Source organism: Dendropsophus ebraccatus, chromosome 10, assembly GCF_027789765.1.
Source record: "Dendropsophus ebraccatus isolate aDenEbr1 chromosome 10, aDenEbr1.pat, whole genome shotgun sequence".
Lineage (NCBI taxonomy): Eukaryota > Metazoa > Chordata > Amphibia > Anura > Hylidae > Dendropsophus > Dendropsophus ebraccatus.
This window is the reverse complement of record NC_091463.1, coordinates 15,163,420-15,181,153: the sequence shown is the minus strand read 5'-3', so window position 1 is coordinate 15,181,153 and position 17,734 is coordinate 15,163,420. Positions and strand designations below refer to the sequence as shown.

The window sequence follows — 17,734 nt, the reverse complement described above, 5'->3', positions numbered from 1 at the left end:
CCAGCAGTCAGACCCCTCCCCACACCAGTAGATAATGGATAACACATTTAGGCCACATTCAGTGTTTTCAGCTGCATGTTATGAGTCTGAAAACACTGTAGGTAAGAATGGACCCTTTAAATCACTTATCCAGCAGTAAGTGATAACCATATCTAGATCAGAGAAAACACATGGGCCTGGTCGTACCTCCAGGGAGTCATATCGCTCTTTGATTTCACCCATCAGCTGGTCCACGTGATGTAATAGCAGTTCAGAATGTGTGCTACCTGCAAAACAAACAGGACCAGATGATACTATAACATCCCTGATGATATACACTGAGCCTTATGTATTCCCTGGGTAGGCCCTAAAGGTCTCCCCCTGATCACTGTGCGTGGCCTAATTCTGCTATATGGTTTCTAAAGTAGAGGATTGCCTATTGCACGCTTCTATACATCCAGCTGTGTGATCCAGGGACTTACACGTGTCCCTTACCACAGTCCCCTTAGGTCAGACGCTGCTTGTGAGCTGGGTGCAGCTTCTGTACACTGTGTCCAGTTTAATGTGACAAGAATAGCAAGTGTGTAATCTGCAGCTCCCCGTACAATGAACATCAAGGGGATAATCCAGCCATGTAATAGGCCTGACATACCCCATGTTACATGAATGAAGCTTCTAGCCATCGTAGTGTGATTTACTCATTGATCTAGCAAGGAAAGATAGAGACAATCCTGTGCTGTCATATCCCGAGTCTTAAAGAAGCATCAAACCTGAAGGCAGCGTCTTAAAGGACCCGCTACCAATATCTGTTAGGTTATTTAGGCTGATGTTTATGAATGTAAGGATCTGAGGTACAGTGACCAGGGATGAATAGTGATGTGTAGACGTCTGGGTCAAAGCATCTCCAGAGTGGTCTGTCCTGTGGGGTCCCCGGTATATAGTGGTTAAAAGTGATCCAAGGAAGGACAACCAGGGACAGGGTCATGGTGGGGGGCAAGACTCATTGATGGGGGTGAAGGCTAGCCCGTATGGTCCAATCCCACAGGAGAGCTGCTGTAGAGCAAACTGCTGAAAAATATCTTGTCTGTGATAAAAAGGAGAAGAGCACACAGGATCTGGCAGCACGCTGTGTATGGGAGCCTGCAGATCAGTAAGAGACCATGTGACCTCTGTCCACCATCAAGTGTCTACAATGCACATCAGTACTGGAGCATGGAGCAATGGAAAGAGGCGTCTGGTCTGATGGATCTAGTTACATCATGTGGACAGCTGGGTGGGTGTGCGTCACTGGGGAAGAGATGGCACCGGGATGCACTATGGGAAGAAGACAAGATGGCGTGTGATGGGCAATGTTCTGCTGGAAACTATGGGGCCTGACATGGTTCTGGTGGATGTGTATGTATGTAAATGTGTTCTTATTGCTTGAGATATATGACATGCAGTAGGGATCACAGAGACAGAGATTCTTCTGGTCTATCATTCTTATCATGGAACAATAGATTACACAGCGCTGACTTACTGCGCCCTTAAAAACATGAGGGAAGGTTAAGTAACATGTACAATCGCAGACAATGTAGGGGTGGCACCGTATGGGATGACCTGTTAATCCTGTTACACATTTATCTGCTGGCTCCTCCTCACCGTAATGAGCCATCTCGCTGAACAGCAGGCAGATGTTCTCTATGATCTCGGGGTCATCGGCGTGTAATCGGTAAAGCTCTTTAATCATAGAGAGGCCGCTCATCCCGGCCGCAGGCACCAGCACACGACAGGCGGACAACTCTGGAAAAGGAGACATTCACTGGATCAGACAAAGGATCAGGAGTCTAAGGGCCCTATTCCACCGGACGATTATCGTTCAGATTATCGTTAAATCGTTCGAATCTAAACGATAATCGTTCGGTTGAAATGCAGTTAACGATTAACGACCGAACGAGAAATCGTTGATCGCTTTATAAGACCTGGACCTATTTTTATCGTTGCTCGTTCGCAAATCGTTCGCATTGAATAAGACATCGTTCGGTCGTTCGCAATACATACGAACGCAATAGCGAATAAATACGGAAGAAGAAACGATCGCAATTACGATCATAAGTGACGATTATCGTTCCATGGAAATGAGTGAACGTTTTCAGGTCTTTCGCAATAGCGGTCGTTTGAGATCGTTAATCGTTAACAATTATGCTAACGATAATCGTCCGGTGGAATAGGGCCCTTACATAGGTATGGGGAACCTGCCGCCCTGCAGCTGTTGCAAAACTACAATTCCCAGCATGCCTGGACACCCAAAGCCAAGCTACAGCTCTCCATAACTGATGGGAATTGTATGTTTTGCAACAGCTGGAGGGCCAAAGGTTCCTGATTAAAGATGAGCGAACCGGGTTCGGGTTCCAGTCGATCCGAACCCGAACGTTCGGTATTTGATTAGCGGTGGCTGCTGAACTTGGATAAAGCTCTAAGGTTGTCTGGAAAACATGGATACAGCCAATGACTATATCCATGATTTCCACATAGCCTTAGGGCTTTATCCAACTTCAGCAGCCACCGCTAATCAAATGCCGAAAGTTCGGGTTCGGATGGACTCGAGCATGCTCCAGGTTCGCTCATCTCTATTCCTGATCTAAAGTGAGTTGTATGAGATTGGAACATGGCTGCTTTCTTTCAGAAACAGCGCCACTCTTGTCCATGAGTGTGATACTGCAGCTCAGGAGTGAGACAGAACTGCAATACCAGACACAGCCCACAGACAGTGGTGGCGCTGGTTCTGGGGGGAAAAGAAAGCAGCCATGTCTCCTAATTGTATACAACCCCTTTAATTGATATCGGAGATACCTGAGTTCACCACCAAACCGGTCAGTGCCGAGCAGACGTTCTTAGACAGAACCGGACGCTGTGAATGAGCTTTCAGGGCTTCCAGGAGGAGCAACGTTACTGTTTCAGTCTGTTCTGCCATTATGTGACCTATAGATGTAGGAAACAATGAGAGGTAAGGAATAGGTTGTAATAACTATATGTGCTTCTACCAACCTATTATACCAGGGATAGGAAAAGTCCCCAAATTTATGTGTGGCAGCCATATTGGGTGAGAATAAGGGAGGCTAAAGTGGATCTCTACCCAAATAATAAAACTTACATATGTATCAGCTCACAAATATCACTGTTCTTTTAGTCTGCACATGTGAAAGTGCACATTAGAGGGGGCCGGAGTCCCTTTAAAAGGGTACTCTGGCGAAAATATCTTTCTTTCAAATCAACTGGTTTCAGAAAGTTATATAGATCTGAAATTTATTTCTATTCAAAAATCTTAAGTCTTTCCATACTTATTAGCTGCTGTATGTCCTGCAGGAAGTGGTGTATTCTTTCCAGTCTGACACAGTGCTCTCTGCTACCACCTCTGTTTGTGTCAGGAATTGTCCAGAGCAGGAGAGGTTTTCTATAGGGATTTGCTACTACTCTGGACAGTTCCTGACATGGACAGAGGTGGTAGCAGAGAGCACTGTGTCAGACTGGAAAGAAAACACCACTTCCTGCAGGACATACAGCAGCTGATAAATAATGGAAGACTTTATATTTTTTAAATAGAAGTAAATTATAAATCTATATAATTTTCTGACACCAGTTGATTTGAAAGAAAAAGATTTTCACCATAGTACCCCTTGATGGTGCGTTCACACCTACAGGATCTGCAGCAGATTTTCTGCAGCAGATTTCATTTAAATAACTGAACACAGCATCAAATCTGCTGCAGATCTGCTGCAGATCCTATAGGTGTGAACGCACCCTTAAGAAGTATAATGGTTCTCTGACATGTACATGCAGATTATATGTATATGCAGGGCTGGATTAAAGGGAGGGCACCCCGGGGCATCCACCACTTAGGGGCCCCCACCAGCCCGGTCCCTAGCAGAGCAGTGCTGCTTACCCAGGATATCAGGCCATGTAATAGGGCCCTGACACAGTGGGTAAGAGCGCACAGAAAGCTATTAACACAAACACAATGTGGGAATACACTCTTATACTTATTCCCCCACTTATTCCCCCCCCCCCCGCTTCTGTCTCTAGGGCCTGCCATCTTCCCCTGCACTGCAGCCTCTAGTGACCACTTGCATAACAGAGGAGGATGCTAAATCATACAGCCAGGAGCGAGGAGGGGACTGTGCTAAGTCGCCTACAGTAAGCAGCCATCTGTATAGATCGTGGTATAGTTTTTTTTTTTTGTTGTTTTTGTTGTTTTTTTTTGGGGGGGGGGGGGGGGGGGTCGCCCGGGGCCTCCACCTTAATCCGGCCCTGAGTATATGGTTGCACTGTATTATATATTGTGATTTTATTCTACAGACTTCGAGGCCCTAATAAATGATCCTCTAATAAAACCATTAGGTTTCCACCTTTCACCCCCAGGATCCACAGGGCGGTGCAGGCTGACTCCACCAGCGGTCCGTCAGTGCGGTATTTCTTGAGGACAGTGCAGATCACAGGTACGGCATTGTTCAGGCGCTCCACTTCTGTCTGGTTCTCTGTCATAACAAGAAAAAAGTTTATTAAAGAAGGACACATCAGCCGGGGTTGTCTCAGATGTCCACAAACCACTGGAAAGGAGGGTCAGCAATAATCGGGGGAGGAGAAAGATGCATGCTGGTGTGAACAGGGCCTTAGAGTGACTACCACGGTTTTTGTGTATGATGGTTGTCATTTCCCAGCATTCCCTCTCACTGTATAATATCAGAGTATAGGGGGAGAGGCAGGAGCCCGGGGGCAGCAGTATCTGACTGCCTGGGAAAGTAAATGACACCAATCTGTCCCTTCTCTCCGCATGGTTACTCACAGTAATGCAGATGAAGGTGACATGTTGTGCCAAACCTATCAGGATATATGATGGTGTATGTTATATCTATAATTACCTGTCATCGCCAGAGACCATAGGAGAGCACAGCAAGACTGACACATCGCTCTGTTCTCCAGGGAGCGCTCCAGAATCCTGACAAGATCCGATAGGAAACCTGTTCTTCTCAGCATCTCCGCTGCCTGTGCTAAGAAAGTGGAAGGATATGAGAGATAGATAGATAGATAGATAGATAGATAGATAGATAGATGGGAGATAGATAGATAGGAGATAGAAAGATAGATAGATAGAATAGATAGATAGATAGGAGATAGATAGATAGATAGATAGGAGATAGATAGGAGATAGATAGATAGATAGGAGATAGATAGATAGAAGATAGATAGATAGATTAGATAGATAGAATAGATATACAGATAGTGACTTACCACTTACTACAATCATCATCATGATGCTGCAGATTACAGACGTCAGTTCGGCGTTCTGGGGATAAGCCCTCGCTGCCTCCACCAAAGTAATGACCAGATCATCTCGGGCCCAGCGCTCCTGATCATCCTCTTCCTCCAGAGCTGAAGACACAGACATGGCTGTTACTTCCTAGATCAGATGTTCTGCAGTTCTTTCTCCACAGATTCTCACTTTACACTTAAAGGGGTATTCCACTCAAACATAACTTTCCATATGTTGCTGTGTATGGTAAGACTAACAATTTCTTCCATACTTGTTATTATCTATTCAGTCTCCTTCCCCAAGTTCTGAGCTGCTGCTTTCTGCTGAAGACACAAAAATCTGTGTGTGAGCTTTTCTGTCCGTCTCCCCCTCCTCCCCCCTCCCTTCTGAGACGGCTAATGTAAACAAGTCCCAGGCATGCTTTATCTGCAACATTTTAGCCTCTTTGTAATGTGGTAAAGTCTTACCATACACAGCAACATTTGGAAAGTTAACAATTTCTTCCATACTTGTTATTCTGTAAATCTGTGTGTGAGCTTTTCTCTCTGTCTCCCCCTCCTCCCCCTCCCTTCTGAGAAGGCTGATGTAAACAAGTGCCTGGCAGGATGTATCTGCAACTTTGTAGCTTCTTAGTAATGCTGGGAGGGTTTTTATTCTGAGGTCAAAATGCTGATGAACTCACTGTGATTAACCCTCCTGGCATTACAAAGAAGCTAAAATGTTGCAGATAAAGCCTGCCTGGGACTTGTTTACATTAGCAGTCTCAGAAGAGAGGGGGAGACAGACAGAAAAGCTCACACACAGATTTTTGTGTCTTCAGCAGAAAGCAGCAGCTCAGAACTTGGGGAAGGAGACTAAATAGATAATAACAAGTATGGAAGGAATTGTTAGTCTCATCATGGGCAGCAACATATGATAAGTTATGCTTGAGTGTAATACCCCTTTAGGGTGCGTTCACACGTACAGGATCTGCAGCAGATTTGAATCTGCAGCAGATCCGCAGCAGACTTCATGGTCCAGATTGGGTTTGCCTTGAATCTACAACTTCAAATCTGCGCCATCAAATCTGCTGCAGATCCTGTACGTGTGAAGGCATAAGGTCCCCATACACTTTAGACTATGGGGCCATCATGAACCACTACCGACAGATGATGTATGGGGGCCTTCAGAGGCCAGAAACAGACATCTAATACTACTCCCATCTGAGAGTCTGTATAGTCAGATTGCAGCATAGGCTAACAGGGAAATTGGCCTGGGCCCCCCCCCCCCCCCATCCCCTTGCATCCACCATGACCTAAACTTAGGACATGATTTTACCTGCGATAACATGTTTGACCTCACGGTATTATTATTGGAGCACAGCATATGTATTCAGTGACAGCGTACAGGTTTGTTAATGGCTTCCATGGACCCTGATCATAGACATTGGTCTACTGCTGATCTCCTTACCTTGTGATATAACACTATGCAGCACTTGACTTCCCTCCCATTGTACTTTATAGGAATCTTTGTGTGTCCTCATTGCCAGAGAAACAAGATGTATCGTCTCTCCTATGTCCAAAAGCACTGCAAAGGTAGAAACCTGAAATGAGTGTCTGACAAAGACCCCTGCCCCAGCCTTATAGTATAATGAAGAATATAAGGGGACTGTCACATATTTTAGCTCTCAAGGTATCGGAAAGATATGGAAACCATTCACTACAACAGCTCCCCTAGTGGTTTAAAAAATTACTGCAACCTAACGGTGAACTCTTCTTCGGCATGATAGTATTGATGTCAATATATTGAATATCTATCTATTTGTCTATCAATCATTCCACTGTACATCTGTTTGTTTGTCTATCTATCTGTGGATTTTCAGATGCTTCCAGCCCCCACAATAGACATTGGATAATTTACCATCTCTTCCTGAATCATAAGCGGTCAGGTGCTTCAGTGCTGATATCTGGGCCTCCTCAAAGTCTGGGTACCTCTTCATGAACTCTATAAGGAGAACCATATTCGGCCTGAGTATCTTTTCATTCAAGCAAATCATATCACGCTGCCTGGGCTATACAAATGACAATACTCCGGTCCATAATTCTCCGTCTTCAGCAGGTAAGGATGCTGCGACAAGCAATAGAGGTTCAGGCCAACAGGCACCTTAAATCAGGGATGGGCAACCCTAAACCCTCCAGCTGTTGCAAAACTACAATTCCCATCATGCCTGGACAGCCAAAGCTTTAGCTTTGGCTGTCCAGGCATGATGGGAATTGTAGTTTTGCAACAGCTGGAGGGCCGAAGGTTTCCCCATCCCTGCCTTAAAGGGATGTTCCCATACTCAAAACTTACAACCTAAGTGATTGGTCGGAGTGTGATGGCTGAGACCCTCCCTTTCTGTGTCCCCCGGTTGAATGAATCTGCTGCCGTCAGCATTGTTGGCTAGTCCTAGAGACAAAGACTTTTTGATCGGTCGGGATCTGTGTGTTTGTCCTGCTGTATTAGACGGTCTCTGTCTCTAGGACACATCAAACGTTTTTAAAGTGACAGAGACACTTTAAAGGGGAACTATCAGCAGGTTAGATGAATCTTATCTACTGATTTGTCCTTACTGCACAGGCGATGCCATGGAGGAAAGTACGTCTCTTACCTTCCTCCTCGCCACTGTTCCGGTGCAGTTAGGGCCTGTTCACACTATGGATTCGGCACGGAGATTCCGCCAGGATGCCCGCGGTCTCTGCTATTTTTTTTAATGGAAGGGCTTGCGCGCCTCTGCTTTCATGTCAATTCTTTGTGCGGAGAGCGGAGGCGCGCGAGCCCTCCCATTCAAAGACATAACAGGAGGGATTTCACGGAATCTCTGAGCCAAATCCGTAGTGTGAACAGGCCCTTATTCTTTTGCTCCACGGTCCATTAAGAACATTAGGAGCACTGCCTGCCCCCATGGCGCTGATCTGGCCCGCCCCCGGCCAGCCTACTCAATTCATTATCATTAGAAAGGGGCGAACCAGCGCTATGGGGGTGAGGAGTGCTCCTAACAGTCTCACCGGACTATAGAGCAAAAGACTAATTGCACCGGGACCGCACAGAGGAGGAAGGTAGGAGACATTCTCTCCTCCTTGGGGTCTCCTGTGCAGTAAGTTTCCCTATAAAACAATATACAGTCTTCATTCTAATACAGTACTCCCCAACCTGCGGCTCACCAGTTGTTCCAAAGCTACAATTCCCAGGCTTTGCCTGTCAGGGCACGATCAGAGTTGTAGTTTTGCAGCCACAGGTAGATAAACACCGCTCTAATAGATGAGGATCCAAAACATGAAGCAAATCTGTCAAAATGTTCTCGTTCAGCAGCGTTATCCCAACCCGAAAACTCAGCGTTTAATTCCTCGCAGCTGCAGAAGTTAGATGCCCCCTCAGGATGCCAGGAATACATGGATACAGTCTATGGCCTATAGCTATATTCATGTTTTCCAGGACTCCCTAGGGCTGTATCTAAGTTCTGTAGCCGCAGGGAATCAAACACTGAGCGTACGGGTTGGGATAACGCTGCCGAACCCGATCATTTTGACGAATTGGCTCAACACTAATGAAGACCCTTACCAGGCATTTGACAATAGGTTTTCCAAACCAGACATGACCTTGACCTATTGATTGACATGAGTCGCTGTATCCTTACCTATTACTTCATCTATACTGGCATCGCTAAGCTCATCTAGAACACCAGGGGGCAGAGTCTTCTTCACGCCTGACAGGGGAGAACCAATGAGAGCCAAGCACTTAATGACATAAGGCTCACGGAGCAAGTCACTGTGGGGGAAGAGATATCAATTCAGTCATGTTTGCTTAAAGGGGCAAAACTGATGCCTACTGCACAGCTTGAGGGGGCGGAGCATGTAAGAACTGCTGTCAGGCTCCACCCTTTCAGGCCCCGCCCATTATACATCTGAGGATACAAAGATATCACTATACATACTCACCTAGCAGAGGGCCTCTCCTTGGGGTGTAGTCTCAGCATCTTTGGCAGCAGCTGGCACAGCTCCTCAGAGTAACCAACATTGTCCTGAATTTCCTTTAAATTCCCTTGTAAGCACAACGGCTCCATCCTTACCCCCTCCAAGAGCTCAATGATCTCAGCGTCCTACAATACAAATCACCGGGCACTCATATGATTGTAATGACCGATGGGAAACCCAGGCTACAAGAAGATGCCACATGACGCACCGTCTTCATGGACGTCGTCATCAAATCCAGTAAAATACATCCCAAAGACCAGATGTCTGACTTGTCAGTATACAGGAATTCTAGAGTCTCCGGAGCCATGAATATTTTCCTCTCTGCAGGGTCAAACGGTGACATATATATAAATGTGTGTTCACATGGTGTGGATTTGCTTCAGATTATCTGTGGATTTGTTGCGGATTTTGACTTCCCTATTAAAGGGGTATTTCAGTGAATAGTTTTCAAATCGACTGGTGTCAGAAAATTATACAAAGTTATACATTTCTTCTATTTAAAACTCTCCAGTCTTTCAGTACTTATTAGCTGCTGTATGTCCTGCAGGAAGTGGTGTATTCTTTTTAGTTTGACACAGTGCTCTCTGCTGCCACCTCTGTCCATGTCAGGAACTGTCCAGAACAGCAGTAAATCCCTATAGAAAACATCTCCTGCTCTGGACAGTTCGTGGACAAGCAGAGGTGGCACCGGAGAGCACAGTGTCAGAAAGAATACACCATTTCCTGCAGGACATACAGCAGCTGATAAGTAGTGAAAACTTGATTAATAGAAAGTTATGTAGATTTTTTAATTATTTCTGACACTGGTTGATTTGAAAAAGAAATTACTGGAGTACCCCCCTTTAACTTTAATGGGGAAGTCAAAATCCCCAAAAAACTGCTACTAATCTGCAGCAAATCCATATGTGTAAATATATTCTTAGGGTAGCTTCACACGTACCGGATCTGCAGCGGATTTCACGTAGCGAGTTTGCAGCGAAATCTGCTGCGGATCCATGTAGTGTGAAGGTGTATTGGGTTACATATCTGCAGTGGACGGGGTCACATACTGGCAGCGGAATGAAAATTCCACTGCAGGTATGTGACCAATTAAACTTCACACTACCAGGATCCGCAGCGGATTTCGCTGCATGCTCGCAGTGTGAAATTGGCTGCGCATGCGGTACGTGTGAAGCTACCCTAAGGGTACAAACCCACACAACATATACGCAGCAGATACTCAGCAAATACGCAGCAGATTTGATGCTGTGTTTAGTTATCTAGATCTAATCTGCTGCGCATTTGCTGCGTATCGCAGCAGTAAATACGCTGCGTATATTGTGTGTGGGTTTGTACCCTAAGAGTGTATGATGGGAGCCATGTTTCTGTAGCCCTCTTACCGGGATGCACTCTTATCTTCATCTTCATTTCATCTGTTGCCAGCGTCTGAGGAAGAAAGTCACTGATCACAAAGAAATCTTCCTGCTTCAGGAGGATATTACTTGGTTTGAGGTTTCTGTGAAGTCAGAAAACATTAGGTCAGGACATCACCCAGAAATGTAACAGTATCAGATTCCACCTTTCATTTTCCAAAGATTCTATGTGGAACGAAAGGTGGAATCTGTCTGCAGTGGTATCTTTACATCAGGGAAAATGAGTTTTATTCCGGTGTGTGCAGCCACTAACAGGTGTCTCTGCCTCTTAACGATCCCCGCACTGAACGCTGACAGGCAGAGAGCCATGACTAGTCAGCTCCTCGCCTAGATGACTAGTTGCTGCCCCTCTCCCAGGATCGTGCAGCTGGTACGCTTGGGAAGCTGCACAGTAGATCTATAGCAGCAAAATTGTGCAGATTGGTTTCCTTTAAAGGGAACCGGTCACCCCCCGTGCCGGGGTGACAGGCTCCCGACCCCCGGCTACAGCCCCCTATACTCACCTGATCCTGCCGGGTCCCGCTTCTGGATCCGGTTGGGTCACGGAGATCTCAGCCGCTGCTGGACTCTCCCGTCATTCTCTATGAGCGTTGGACTCATCTCTCAGCACACGCGCCGGGCTGCAGCGGCTGAGATCTCCGTGACCCGACCGGATCCAGAAGCAGGACAAGGTGAATATAGCGGGTCGGTGTAGCGGGGGGTCGGGAGCCTGTCACCCTGGCACGGGGGGTGACAGGTTCCCTTTAAGTGCTTATCCAGTATTAGGCTATGTTCACACTACGTAAAAGTACGGCCATTGTTGCCATCGTACTTAATGTAGTGTGGAACATAACCTTACTTTCATCGTATACGCTCCGGCCGGGATCCTGTATGGGGCTGCAAAGAACTCACATGCATCAGAACCCTGCGGCCAAAAGATCATCCGCCTAGTACTGCAGTACCGGCCGGAATGATCCGTGCAGAGACCAGCCGTTCCGTGAACGGCCGGTCTCTCACGTTGTGTGAACATAGCCTTAGAAAAACATGACCACTTTTTTTTCAGAGACAGCGATGTTCTTGTCTCCAGGCTGGGTGAAGGTTTTGAAAAGTGGTTCCATTGAAGTGAATGGAGCTTAATTGCAAACCACATCTGACCTGGAGACAAGAGTGGTGCTGTCTCTGGAAGAAAGTGGCCATGTTTTTCTAAAATTGCATAACCCTTTAAAAATCTGACTTTTTTCTTTACATATGTAAAATTCAAGTGAAAACTAAGGCACATTTTACTAATAAATTTCATTAGGAAAAAAAACCCGCTTTGGCGCATTTTCTTAGGTGGTTTTGGTTGCTTTACATAGCAGCCTAAAAACCTTAAAGGCATAGTTCAGCAAAAAAAATACAAAATCTTTCAATTCAACTGGTGTCAGAAAGTTATATAGATTTGAAATTTACTTCTATTAAAAAATCTTTAGTCTTCTACCACTTATCAGCTGCTGTATGTCCTGCAGGAGGTATTCTCTCCAGTCTGATGCAGTGCTCTCTGTCCAGGTCAGGAACTTTCCAGAGCATGAGAGGTTTTCTAGGCGGAGTTGCTGCTGCTCTGGACACTTCCTGACATGGACAGATGTGGCGGCAGAGAGCACTGTGTCAGACTGGAAAGAATACACCACTTCCTGCAGTACATACATCAGCTCATAAGTACTGGAAGGCTTTTTCATAGAAGTAAATTATAAATCTTTGGCACTTTGTTACACCAATTGATTTGAAAGAAACTTTTTTTGTGGTGAACAACCCCTTTAGTAGCCTGAAGGTGCATGAAATTGATGTAAAGGGTGGAGATGACCATTCAGTTAAACCTATTATGAAATGCTCTGAACAGGAAAAACAGGACCTACCTGTGGGTGGCGCTCTTCTTGTGAACATAAATTAGAGCTTCAATGACCTGGCCGAGAAATCTCTGAATTATCTGTTCAGTAGAAAGAATATATACAACTAAGCTCAGTATATATCTATGGCCGGAGGTTCCAGTGTCTCAGTGTCCTTATTTCTCCCTTTACCTCTTCTTGTATGATCTTCCCCTGTCGTCTGCTATCCCGCACCATCTGCTCCAGGCTCCCGTCATCACAGTAATCCATCACCAGGCAAAAAAACAGTGAAGAGATCTGAAACGAGAATCATCTTCCTCCATCATCTCTCTTATAGGAGAGTGACCAAAGGCTCATGGGCCCTGATGGAAAGGTGCAGCATGCCCCCCACGGTCTCTACTAGACATGTTCTCCTTAGGGAGGCAGCTGGGGCTGTATCGCTGGCAGTGTCCCCTCTAAGCCTTAGTATCTAGCAGGTGGGGCAGAGGCCCTGTGCATTGTTCAGACCTGCAGCAAATAACTATGAACATACAGTGCCTGATAATAAGCTATAAAGCAGGCAAATATACAGAGACATACAGCATCCAGGCTAATAGGATTAGACATCCAGGTGTAGTACAGTAAAGGAGTACCGTCTGCATGCCTGGTGGTATATGGCATTAATGGTGTCAATATACCTGGTGGTCTAGGGCAGTGAGGGGTTAACCTCAGTATACCTGGTGGTCTAGGGCAGTGAGGGGTTAATCTCAGTATACCTGGTGGTCTAGGGCAGTGAGAGGTTATTGTCAGTATACCTGGTGGCCTAGAGATGTGTGGGGGTTATTGTCAGTATACCTGGTGGTCTAGGGCAGTGAGGGGTTATTGTCAGTATACCTGGTGGTCTAGATATGTGTGGGGGTTAATGTCAGTATACCTGGTGGTCTAGAGATGTGTGGGGGTTAATGTCAGTATACCGGGTGGTCTAGAGATGTGTGGGGGTTATTGTCAGCATACCTGGTGGTCTAGAGATGTGTGGGGGTTATTGTTATTGTCAGTATACCTGGTGGTCTAGAGATGTGTGGGGGTTATTGTTATTGTCAGTATACCTGGTGGTCTAGAGATGTGTGGGGGTTATTGTTATTGTCAGTATACCTGGTGGTCTAGAGATGTGTGGGGGTTATTGTTATTGTCAGTATACCTGGTGGTCTAGAGATGTGTGGGGGTTATTGTTATTGTCAGTATACCTGGTGGTCTAGAGATGTGTGGGGGTTATTGTTATTGTCAGTATACCTGGTGGTCTAGAGATGTGTGGGGGTTATTGTTATTGTCAGTATACCTGGTGGTCTAGAGATGTGTGGGGGTTATTGTTATTGTCAGTATACCTGGTGGTCTAGAGATGTGTGGAGGTTATTGTCAGTATACCTGGTGGTCTAGAGCAGTGAGGGGTTTGTTCAAGAATCCGTAATGTATCTAAGGCAATAAGGATAATATGGTGGAGGGCAGAGAAAGAGTTAAAGGAGTACTCCAGCTACATTTTTTTCTTTCAAATCAACTGGTGTCAGGATTTGTAATTTGTAATTTACATCTATTTAAAAAATCTGCAGTGTTCTCATACTTATTAGCTGCTGTATGTCATAGACATGGATATGTGGGACATACAGCAGCTGATAAGTACTGGAAGACTGGAGATTTTTTTAATAGAAGTAAATTACAAATCTTTATAACTTTCTGACACCAGTTGATCTGAAAGAAAAAAAATGTTGCTGGAATCACCCTTTAAACCTAAATACTTAGGGCCCAAAGGCTGTAATTTCATGTTTTCTCTGTGAAATGATCATAGACATGAGTGGACTGAGAGAATACAGAGGGGATAGAGACAACTGTGCAGCTGTAACTGTACCCCAACACAGTTCTCAAAATGATCATACAGATGAGTGGACTGAGAAAATACAGAGGGGATAGAGAAAACTGTGCAGCTGTAACTGTACCCCCACACAGTTCTCTCAATGATCATAGAGATGAGTGGGCGAAGAGGATAAAGAGGGGATAGAGACGACTGTGCAGCTGTAACTGTACCCCCACACAGTTCTCTCAATGATCATAGAGATGAGTGGGCGAAGAGGATAAAGAGGGGATAGAGACGACTGTGCAGATGTAACTGTACCCCCACACAGTTCTCTCTATGATCATAGAGATGAGTGGACTGAGAAAATACAGAGGGGATAGAGACAACTGTGCAGCTGTAACTGTACCCCCACACAGTTCTCTCTATGATCATAGAGAAGAGTGGACTGAGAAAATACAGAGGGGATAGAGACAACTGTGCAGCTGTAACTGTACCACCATACAGTTCTCTCTATGATCATGGAGATGAGTGCAGGGAGGGGATAGAGACGACTATGCAGCTGTAACTGTACGGCCACACAGTTCTCTCTATGATCATGGAAATAAGTGCAGGAATGGGATAGTGATGACTGTGCAGCCATAAGGGGCCTATTCCACGGAGCGATAATCGGCCGAATCGGCCCAATTCGTCCGATTATCGTTCCGTGGAATAGAGAGAACGATCAGCCGATAATCGTGTCATCGGCTGATCGTTCATTAAGGTTCAGACCTAAAATCATCGTTCACCACCAGCGCATCGCTACGGTGGAATAGCGGAGCGTGACGGCGACCGACGATTTTAGCAGCATCATACATTACCTGTCCGGGCTGCAGGTCTTCTCCCAGGGTCCCGCACGCAGCAGCTTCGGAGCGGGGCTGTCAGAACTGACAGACCGCTCAGCCAATCACTGGCTGCAGCCCTCGCTTAACGATCATCGGGGGTGGAATAGGCCCAGTAACTGAGCGCCGATCTAGCAGATCGGCGCTCGTTTACATCGTTGATTGGGCCCCCATTGGCCCGTGGAATAGGACCCCAACTGTACAACCATAGTTCTCTGTAGTAACAGAGAGGTGCATGGGGAGGGGATATAAAGGATTGTGCAGCTGTAACTGTGCCCCCACACAATTCTCTCTATGATCATAGAGAGGAGTGGACAGAGAGGATAGAGAGGACTGTGCAGCTGTAACTGTACCACCAGTTCTCTCTATGATCATAGAGATGAGTGCAGGGAGGGGATAGAGATGACTGTGCAGCTGTAACTGTACAACCATAGTTCTCTGTACTAATAGAGAGGAGCATGTAGAGGGGATACAAAGGACTGTGCAGCTGTAACCATACCACCACACAGTTCTCTCCATGACTGAGCAGATTGTTAAAGCGACCCTGTACCCACAATCTGACCCCCGCAAAACACTTGTACCTTCGGATAGGGCTGCAAGTTTAAAAGTTGTTTTTTAGGACAATAACTGCATCACCTGCCGAACGGACCCCAAGCAGCTATCTGAAGGTACAAGTGGTTTGGGGGGGGGGGGGCAGATTGTGGGTACAGAGTCACTTTAAAGGGCTATTCCCATCTCAGACAGGGAGACAGCCAATCGTAGTGTGGTGACGTTGGCCCGCGGACCCTCTTTGCTCTGGGGTAGGGGCCCTTTGCAACTGTGACTGCTGCAACCCTCAGCTACACCACCAGTTCTCCCTCATCCATCAGGCACAGCAGCAGCAGCAATGGATGTATGTACACATACTATGTCTTCTTATACTGCCCTGTGATACTGATAACACTTACCTTATCATCCCAGACCATGAAGAACTCCTTATAGGAACATATATGTGGGTGCTGAAGCTGCAGCAGTGACATCGCCTGTACAGAGAGACAGAATATTACCATACTGTACGTCAGCGCTTCTCAAACTTTTTCTATTGGAGCCTCACCCAACAGACCAAGGCAATGCCTGGGCCTCACCAGACTGACCAAGAGGGAGCCTGGGCCTCACCAGACTGACCAAGAGGGTGCCTGGGCCTCACCAGACTGACCAAGAGGGTGCCTGGGCCTCACCAGACTGACCAAGAGGGTGCTGGGCCTCACTATCTGTGGTAAAAGGGGCAGTGGTCCCTGAAAGCTGAAAATACTGCTAGGGCTAGCTTTCACCCGTCTCCCAAGCTCTATATACTAATAAAGCAACTACAAAATAAATTAATAATGTTGCTAAAATGGAGATTTTGGAGGACTGTACAGATCATAGCTACTTTTGTAAATAACTGGCTCCCCAGCTGGGCCTCACCAACAACCAGGGGGCGCCTCACAGTTTGAGAAGCACTGCTGTACGTCATCCATATTGGTGGGCAATTCTCTTTAGCCATTGTTCTACAAATAGCGCCACTCTTGTCTAGAGGCCACGTTTGGTATTGCAGCTCAGCCCTGTTCTAGGATGCATGTTGGGAGTATCGGGGTTAGTAGTATGGTTCTGTCTAGTGAGACGGACATTATAGTTACTGGTTACGGCACATTCTCATGGTCCGTGTATGATGATGAGGATGATGATTACCTCTTCCAGGGCGAGATTTGCCTCCCGTTCATCGATGCACTCCACCTGTAAAATACAGATACCAGTGACAGATCTGTCAGGGCATGCTGGGAGTTGTAGTTTTTCAAATTTTGAATTACCACTGTGGACTGCAATGTGTGGCTATCTATCAATGGCAAAACTACAACTCCCAGCATGCCCTGACAGCCAAAGGCTGTCAGGGCATGCTGGGAGTTGTAGTTTTGCAACAGATGTGACGTCACAGATGGATGTACAGCACCACAGTACAGCTCCATACCTTTTTAACTGCAAATTTCCTTCCTCCTTCTGACTCCTCCACAAGGCAGGTGACCCCAAAAGCTCCAGCACCCCATTCCTCCAATACCTGTAGGCAAAAATTAAGATAGGATTACAAAATATTCAACCAAGAGGTTATATATCTACAGAAAACATTTCTCACATGCCGCAGAGTCCATACCGGCACAAATAAGCACGCAAATTCATCCGCTTACCTTGTATTTGTTCATGGCCGGTTTAGTTTGAGCCGCATCGGCTTCCGTCCGCAGCGTCTTAGCGTTCCCATGGAAACTGACTTAGGCGCTAAATGTTGGGGAGGTCTGAAACCACGCCCTGTTGAAACCGATTGGATGGTGCACCACTACCAGTATGAGAAGATAGAAGAACACGCATGCGCGATTTATTGGAAGGCCGGGGCTGACGCGGTGGCGCATGCGCAGTAAATCTCAGTATAGAAAGTGAAGGCTTGCGTGATGTAGTTGTGGGATTGTGTAATTTGTGTTACTCGTCCATGTCTACGTCTCCGTGCAGGAA

General features: G+C 46.2%; 1 protein-coding gene across 1 annotated transcript in view; it reads right to left on the bottom strand.

Moving 5' to 3' along the window:
- The window catches only part of STKLD1 (serine/threonine kinase like domain containing 1), a 19,554-nt gene extending 1,820 nt beyond the window's left edge, over window positions 1–17,734 (bottom strand). The window contains exons 1-18 of the mRNA XM_069942764.1: window positions 17,416–17,734; window positions 17,202–17,288; window positions 16,925–16,969; window positions 16,165–16,239; window positions 12,707–12,811; window positions 12,545–12,615; window positions 10,641–10,756; window positions 9,470–9,582; window positions 9,226–9,386; window positions 8,925–9,055; window positions 7,169–7,252; window positions 6,719–6,835; window positions 5,248–5,388; window positions 4,878–5,006; window positions 4,365–4,493; window positions 2,812–2,940; window positions 1,621–1,761; window positions 187–266 (exon numbers count right to left, since the gene is read on the bottom strand). Coding sequence (XP_069798865.1) covers window positions 187–266; window positions 1,621–1,761; window positions 2,812–2,940; window positions 4,365–4,493; window positions 4,878–5,006; window positions 5,248–5,388; window positions 6,719–6,835; window positions 7,169–7,252; window positions 8,925–9,055; window positions 9,226–9,386; window positions 9,470–9,582; window positions 10,641–10,756; window positions 12,545–12,615; window positions 12,707–12,811; window positions 16,165–16,239; window positions 16,925–16,969; window positions 17,202–17,288; window positions 17,416–17,430 — 1,869 coding nt within the window. The 5' untranslated portion in view covers window positions 17,431–17,734. The remainder of the gene's footprint in view (window positions 1–186; window positions 267–1,620; window positions 1,762–2,811; window positions 2,941–4,364; window positions 4,494–4,877; window positions 5,007–5,247; window positions 5,389–6,718; window positions 6,836–7,168; window positions 7,253–8,924; window positions 9,056–9,225; window positions 9,387–9,469; window positions 9,583–10,640; window positions 10,757–12,544; window positions 12,616–12,706; window positions 12,812–16,164; window positions 16,240–16,924; window positions 16,970–17,201; window positions 17,289–17,415) is intronic.